An 8,043-nucleotide genomic window follows, 5' to 3' on the forward strand; every position below is an offset into this window, starting at 1 on the left:
GTGGGGAACAGTGGAAAGGTGAAGGCTGGAGAGGAGAAGAAAGCAGACAGAGCTTGATCTCCAGACCCTCCAGAAGCTTCTCTCCCTTGTGGTGTACAATAGGCCCCTTATTTGAGCTGAAGCCTTGATTTATGCCCTGGCACAGTCAGAAATCAAATAAAACCTTGTCAGTGTATGGTTAATTATCAGCACACAAAGGGCAAAGCCAGAGAGGGACCTCAATTAGGTGGGTCAGGGTGGGGGTTGAGGACACACGATGCCCTGCTCGGATGAAAGCCACAAATTTGTAGAAACTTGACCCAAATGTCTAAAGATTGCTGGGCTAAATAACACTGATAATGTAAACCCAGCATCTGTTGTTCTTTCCTGCCTTGGCAGGATAAAGTTATTTCATGGCCTAATGAGTTTTGAGCAGTACAAAGCGCGTCCTGCGCCCGTCACTCAGAGCAGTGCTTTGATATGGGAGTTATGCCGGTGACTTTGTGTTGAACTGCAGATAAAAGTCATTCCTGCAGGAAATCGGGCTCTCAGGGCCCAGCTTTATCCCAGCTCCACGTTTTATGGCAGCTTTCCTCCTCCCTTTTTTTTTTTTTTTTGATGGCAACTTAATTAAGTTACCAAGTGTTTCTTTTTTAGAAGAACCAAACTCAGAAAATGATAGTAATCTCGGCAATTACCAGTTACATGCACAGATGGCTTTTTCCTCATTGATAAATCCTTGGTCTCCTGTCCGTATGTTTTTAGTATGGGGCAGGCAGGAGGGGTTTTGGTGTCAGTCTTGTCATGAGCCCCAGAGGACAGATTTGCCCACTGGGATCTCAGATAATTCTCCTTTCTCAGGAGTTGTTCTGAGTTGATGGAATGCTGTGGCCCTCTCTGGAGCTAATTGCTGTTGAATTGGATTTTGAAATTGAATTGACTTCAGGATTGCTCTTCGTGATTGTTTCTGGAGCTGCTGCAGAGCAAATCCAATGGGCAGCCAGTGCACTGGGAAAAATGCCTTTTCCCCAGTGGAAATGGTGTGGTTGCTGAGCTGGGAGGCTGGGATGTGTGGAAGCCTGTCAGAATGATGATGAAGCAGCAGCTGATGATCTTCCTGGGGTGGTTTGCAGGGTGGTTTGCTGTCTGGCACCCCTCTGTGCCCAGAGCTGGGATCCCCCCACACCTTTCCAAATCCCACTTTGGATGGGATACTTCTCTACCTCTTAGGGAGCAGTTTATAGAATCATAGACTCGCAGAATGGTTTGGGTTGGAAAGGACCTTAAGATCATCCAGTTCCAACCCCCTCCTATGGGCAGGGACACCTCACACTAGACCATGTCACCCAAGGCTCTGTCCAACCTGGCCTTGAACACTGCCAGGGATGGAGCATTTACCACTTCTTTGGGCAGACTGTTCCCGTGCCTAACCGCCCTCACAGGAAAGAACTTCCTCCTTATATCTAACCTGAACTTCTGCTTTTTCAGTTTAAACCCATCACCCCTTGACCTATTGCTACAGTCCCTGATGAAGTTCCCCCCAAGCACTTTAAGCAGGAACTTCTCCTGCAGTGGTCTGGCTGGGGAGCTGGGCAGTCTTCTTACTGCCATCTCCCTTTGCAGGGTGGCATTGCCCCAGACATGCTGGGCCAGATAGAGAACACCAATTTGGCCCTCCCATGAGCAAATCAGAGGTCAGCTTACCCATCTCTACAGGGATATGGATGAGTGGGGGCACAAGCATCTTCCCCTACTCACAGCAGCATTTGCAAAGCCCACTGGAACCCATTTTGGTATCAGATCCTTGGCTGTGGGCAGGGGGCAGGGCAGCCAACTGCATCTCCTGCACCAGAAAAGCTTGCTCCTGCAGTTTCTCACTGTTCAAAGCGCTTGCTTCAGGCCTTTTGCAGTGAGCACCCTTTCACTGGTACTTTGGTCAATCCTAAAACCTCCCCATGCAAGGGATGACACACAGGTGTCTCTCCTGAGCACCACAGCATGTGCTAGGACATCAAAGGGCTCACCTCGGGAGGGTGAATGCTCTTGCATGGGTGATACAGCAGCAAGGATAACAGACAGGGAAAGCAAAAATGAGTCTTTGGGGTGATGTTTCTTTCATGCAAAGAGCAAAAGGAAACTTAATTCAAAGTGCTATGAGGAAAGAAATACCCACATAGCAGGCTGGGGACTCTGCTACTTGCATTGTAGGACTACAATTCTACAATTTTCTGGTTAAATTAGGCATTTTAAAATTATCCCAGCCAGTTGGGCTGTCTGCATGTTTACAAAGCACTGTTTGGGGGTTTTGTCTTGTCCATTGCTGGGTGTTTCAAAGCTCAAGAGCTCAGCATCCCTTTCCCATTGGTAGTTTCAAAGCATGGCTTTGCAGTCAGGCTGCGGTACCCAGGGCTGGAGAAGCTGTCAGGGCAACAGGTACAATCAGTTTCAAGCATGGCAGAGGATGTCAGAGGGGTTGCTGGGTGCTGCAGCCAGGTGTTCCATAGCTGTGAGTACATACCTGGGGTGTCAGGGGTCTATCTGTGTATTTCTGCCTGCCTTTTGGTTGGTTTGGTTGTTTTTTTTGTTTTAAGTCCTTCCCTCCGACAAGCACAAGGGCAGAATTCAGCCTGTCTTCTTGGGCAGTGGGACATCTTTCTCCCTGATTGTCCAGCAGCCAGTGCAGCCGCCCAGTTTAAGAGGCAGCACTATTGGGCTGCAAGTAGTTCCTCGTGGTTATCAAGGGACAAAACACCCTGAGTTCATTTAAGATGAAGAAGGAAAAAGAAAATCCAATACAATCAAAGCCCTGTTCAGTAAAGCAATGGCAATCTTCATGCAAACTGCATTTCCAGACTGTTCAGTGATGATCCAGTGCTCAAGCAAGGGGTGTGAGGGTGGGAATGGAGGTGGAGCTGGGCCTCGACCCTTGGGTCCTTGGGGGGACTGCAGCATGAGGGGTCTGGAGCCACATCCTCCCTCTGCCGAGTAGGGCAGGAGGAAGCGGGAGGGAAGGGTGCTGCTAGGGCAGGACAAGCCTGTTTTTTCCAAAAGGTCCAAAAACTGAGTGGTGAGCAGCTACCAGAAGTATCTGTGTTGGTGGTTTTCCAAATTGTCCGGTGGAGTTGGAGTGGGTTTCCCAGGTGCCCTGTGTTGCTGCTTTCAACACAAAGTCCCCCAAAGGACCTGTTTTGGGGAAGACTGAAACACCCAGTGAATGTTGCGTGGCAGGGGACGGGTCTGACCACCCTTTTACTAACAGCGCCTTGGCTCTGTCCTGTAGGCCCAGTTCACAGCAGACTGCCAGTTTCGGGAGCGCTTCCAGGAGAACAGCTACAACACGTATGCCTCGGCTGTGCACCGCAGCCCGCGCTCAGGGCGACAGTGGTACGTGGCCCTCAACAAGCGGGGCAAAGCCAAGCGCGGCTGCAGTCCCCGTGCTCGGCCCCAGCATGTCTCCACGCACTTCCTACCCCGCTTCTGGCAGCCCCAGCCCCCTGAGCTCGCCTTCACCGTCACCCTCCCCGAGAAAAAGCTCCTGCCACCAAAACCGAAGGTTGCCCCATCCCCACCTCGGAAAAACCTTGGACCCATCAAGTACCGTCTGAAGTTCCGCTTCGGATAGGATGCCATGGTGGGGATGTGGCACAGCAGACACCCAGTGCCTGGGTGTATTTTGGGGTGACCCCTTGGGAGACCTGCATCCCCCCTCCCTGGATGAATGCGGGGATGCTCCATGTAGCCATGTTGGGCTCAAGGTCTTCTCTTCACCCCACAAAGTGGATGGCATCCTCAGAGACATGAGCTGGGATGACATAACTTGCGCTTTCCAAAGAGTATTCCTGCAGTGAACAGAAAACACTTGGTGGACATTGGGTTAGTTTTCTGCTGATGAAAGGAGCAGAAAGGTACCTCTACAGAAAACATGTTTTCTTACCTTATTTTCACTAATGACTCTTCTGACAAACATTTTCATACAAGAGACCTGTTCAGAGCCAATCTGTTAAGTGCTTTTGTCTTTTCCTTTTTGGTTTTATGTTTTTTGGCATGTCCTTTTTGCTGCACTTTTTTCCTCTAACCATACCTCAAGACACCAGATACCCAGGTCTGCCCCTTCCCCTTCACCTACGAACAAGCTCTTCCCATCCACAAGAAGACCAAGCCCAACAAACGGATTCCCCTTATCTGTGGTGCAAGGGGGGGCTTAAAACTCTTTGTTGGCAATAATATATGTATATATATTATTTTTTGTTAAGAGTTGCGGGCTTGGGGAGGGTGGCTTTTATCAGCCCTGCTTCTGGTCGTCTTTCCTTCTATTCCCTGGATAGCTGGAGGGGTGAGTCTCCTCCTGTCCGTCAAAGGATGGCTTCGACATCTGTGTTTAAAATACCTCTGCCCAGGCCCTGTGGCATTCCTAAAAAAAAGTGAGGGACCCCCTCTGTTCCCCTGCTCCCTGGGGATCCTTTGCCCCCTGTCCCGAGTACCGCTCGGTTTCTTCCAACAGTTATCACTGCTGATTTCTTTTATCATTCACAAGACACTGCCAGAGCAAGGGAAAAGGAGTTTATTTTGTAGTGAGGGTGGTGATGTGGCAACAAATGCTGTTACAGCCACTTGTACCTTCAGAAGTGTTTTTTCCCACCCAGGTTGCCCTGTGGTTCTGACTGGAATTGTTTCTTCATTGTGTTACCTGTGGAGTACTTGTGCGTTTGGAGGTTTTAATCAGTGTTGTGGACATACAGAAAATGGTAGCACTGAACCTCACCAGTTAAGCCTTAAGAGGAGCCCAGGCGGGCTTACACTGGCAAAACCCTTCCCAGCATGAGCCCTGAGAGTGTCGAGCAGCAATAATGAGGCCGGACAGCACTGCTGAGCCTTTCCAAATCTGATCATGGTACAAATGGTTATTGCCATTGGAATCATGGTTCTTCACCCGTCATCTTTCTGAGCAGCCGCTGATTGAACACATCTGCTTCACGCAGTGGCAAAATGCTTTTGCACAGAGGCATGTTCTCCACATGCGGGGATGGATGGGGGCACCAGAATAAAATCTTATCATGCTTTGTTTTATAACCTGGTTGTGTAATCTCTTGCCTGTCTGCTCTACATGTGGGGTTTTAACCTTTTCTTTCCCTGAAAGAGAAAAATGAGTGTCACTAACTCAGCTGCTCCGCATGGTTTTGTCAGGGTTTGGTACTGGTGATGGGGTGGAGCAGAACCAAATCGGTGCACATGCTTCCTTTGTGTGCCATGTTCTGCATGCTGTACCCCAAACTGGGGCTGTTTTTTGGGGCCAAGCCGTAGCAGGGGAGCATGAGTCGAATGCTTGTGCCACTGCCAGTGGGACAGCCCTTGGATCTGCAGAATTCAAGAAACAGTGCTTGAATTCTGCTGCCCAGCAGCCAGGCACAATGAGGTGTAATTAATGCTCACTGAAGCATGGGGCCACCTAAATGAACTTCATCAAATGAAAACACTTGCAGGAGCTGTGCAGGAGAGTGCCAGGCTCAGCCCGGCATAGGTGCCTGGAGCTTCATGGGTAGGTTAGAGAGGGGTGAGTGCGCCAGTCCCTTGGTGCCACTGCTTTCCCTCAGAGGGAAAAGGTGTATTTTAAATATTATTTTAAGGACAATTTTTCCCTGTGAGGGTGGTGAGGCCCTGGCACAGGTTGCCCAGAGAAGCCGTGTCTGCCCCATCCCTGGAAGTGTTTCAAGGCCAGGTTGGATGGGGCTTGGAGCACCCTGGTCCAGTGCAAGGTGTCCCTGCCTGTGGCAGGGGGTTGGAACTGAATGAGTGTTAAGGTCCCTTCCAAACTAGTATGTGATTCTTGTTGATAACTAGCCTGTATGACAAAAAAATTGCTTTGATCCATGTGCGTCCAGGGAAAAACCTGTTCCTGAACTGATCTGCAAGGGCAGCAACCAGCATTTGCCATAGCAACTACTGGGAAGTGCTCCTTATAGAGACAGGAGCACAGGGGGCCACAGTTCCAGCACATTGCCCTTGGGAGTAACCCAAGGGAGGAGGGATGCTGCTGGTCCCACCCTGATACCAGCCCTTCTACAGCCCCTGTGCCTGCAGAGGATGAGCACTGCCATCGCCTTGTGCATGCGGGTCTGGCTGACACGTTTCTTCTGATGCCCCTCACTGTTCCCACCAAGGAGAAGAGCATCTATCACATTTCAGAGCTGTCTGGGTGAGTGCAGGAGCTTTTCCCCCCTCTCACACCCAATTTCCCAAGGGATTCCTTCTGAAACACTGACATTTTATTGGGGTTTCTGGCATCCAGGAGCAGGTGCAGGGAGCTGTGTGGGGAGGCTGGTGCTTTAATATTACAGTGATTATTAAACTGCAATCCTCCTATTGCAATGAAGAGTGCAGAAAGCCTAATGCAAATTAATCCAAGTGGCATGGACTGACAGAGCCTTCCTGTTCCTTTCTGGCCACTCTTCTGCAAGGAAACGCAATGGGTTTGTTTATCAGAAGGAGACTGAAGGCATCAAAAAAATGGGTAGATACCTGTTAACTCTAAAAATAGCCTGGGGACAATTTCAGAGGTAATTTTTTCAGTCTGTTACATCTCCTGCATTTCAAAAGTAGGTTTGGTGTTGGCTTACTTTTGTTTACAGCTGTTGATTGCAATTAAACCTCTCTGGGTATAGCTTTTGCAAGCAGAGAGGAGGACACATTGCACTGGACAGCTGCTCCCCAAGCAGGATGAGAAGCCCAAAGCCTGCCACAGGAGCCTGAAGCCTCTGGCAGCTCTGCTCCCAAGGGAAGGGCAAGCCTCCCTGCCCTTCAGCAGGCGGGATTTATTGGGACAGAGGATGCAAGACCCTCTTACCTGCTTATTGGCAGCATGCTGGTAGGACCATTGCCCCTGTGGAATCAACAGGAGCAAGAGTGCGCCTGGTACTGTGACTGGAGGGAGGGAAAACTGCTGTGATGGTCCAGGAAAAGAAGAAAGGCTCCAACTTTGCAGCTCTGACTGACACAAGCTATCCTGTCAGCTGTTCCTGCTTCATCTGAGTGGATTTATCATCTTGGCTTCAACAGCAACAGTACTAATTGCTGGACTCTTAAACAGGTTTTTGTACTTAATTTACATAAAAGCTCTTCATATTGCCTTTAAACCTTATCGCACAAAGAGGAAAAACCTGGGCAAATCAAGGGTGGGAGGGCTTTCCTGCCCCCTTTTTGGGGTGCTGGGGTAGTGGAGCATGCGTTTGGGGAGCATGGAGAGGTCTAGCTGCTAGAAGCATGGCTGGGTGCCCCTTGGTGGGGTACCAGTGGCTTCTTGGGCAATTTTTATCATGGAGCAGGGCCAGGATGAGCCCAGTGGTGTGGGGCATGCAGGGAACTGGGATCATAGAATCATAGAATGGTTCAGGTTGGAAAGGACCTTAAGATCATCCAGTTTCAACCCCCTGCCAAAGGCAGGGACACCTCACACTAGACCATGTTGCCCAAGGCTCTGTCCAACCTGGCCTTGAACACTGCCAGGGATGGAGCATTCACCACTTCTTTGGGCAGCCTGTGCCAGTGCCTCACCACCCTCACAGGAAAGAACTTCTTCCTTAGATCTAACCCTGCTGTTGGAGCAGGTTAGAGGAGGCCATGAAGATGATCAGGGGCTGAAGCACCTCCCGTATGAAGACAGGCTGAGAAAATTGGGGCTGTTCAGCCTGGAGAAGAGAAGCTGTGTGGAGACCTCAGAGCAGCCTTCCAGGATCTGAAGGGGGCCTGCAAGGATGCTGGGGAGGGACTCTTCACCAGGGACTGTAGCAATAAGACAAGGGTGATGGGTTTAAACTGAAACAGGGGAACTTCAGGCTAGATCTAAGGAAGAAGTTCTTTACTATGAGGGTGGTGAGGCACTGGAATAGGTTGCCCAAAGAAGTGGTGAATGCTCCATTCCTGGCAGTGTTTAAGGCCAGGCTGGACAGAGCCTTGGGCGACATGGTCTAGTGTGAGGTGTCCCTGCCCATGGTAGGGGGTTGGAACCAGATGATCTTAAGATCCTTTCCAACCTGGACCATTCTGTGATTCTATGTTAAAATTCTATAA

At 50.0% G+C, this 8,043-nt stretch overlaps 1 protein-coding gene across 1 annotated transcript in view; it reads left to right on the forward strand.

Moving 5' to 3' along the window:
- Positions 1 to 3,601, forward strand: part of LOC104407597 (fibroblast growth factor 5-like) — a 4,796-nt gene extending 1,195 nt beyond the window's left edge. Inside the window, exon 2 of the mRNA XM_010016921.1 lies at positions 3,260 to 3,601. Coding sequence (XP_010015223.1) covers positions 3,260 to 3,601 — 342 coding nt within the window. The remainder of the gene's footprint in view (positions 1 to 3,259) is intronic.
- The last annotated feature ends 4,442 nt before the right edge of the window (positions 3,602 to 8,043 follow it).

The sequence above is a fragment of the Nestor notabilis genome, unplaced genomic scaffold (genome assembly GCF_000696875.1).
Source record: "Nestor notabilis isolate BGI_N333 unplaced genomic scaffold, ASM69687v1 scaffold18496, whole genome shotgun sequence".
NCBI lineage: Eukaryota > Metazoa > Chordata > Aves > Psittaciformes > Psittacidae > Nestor > Nestor notabilis.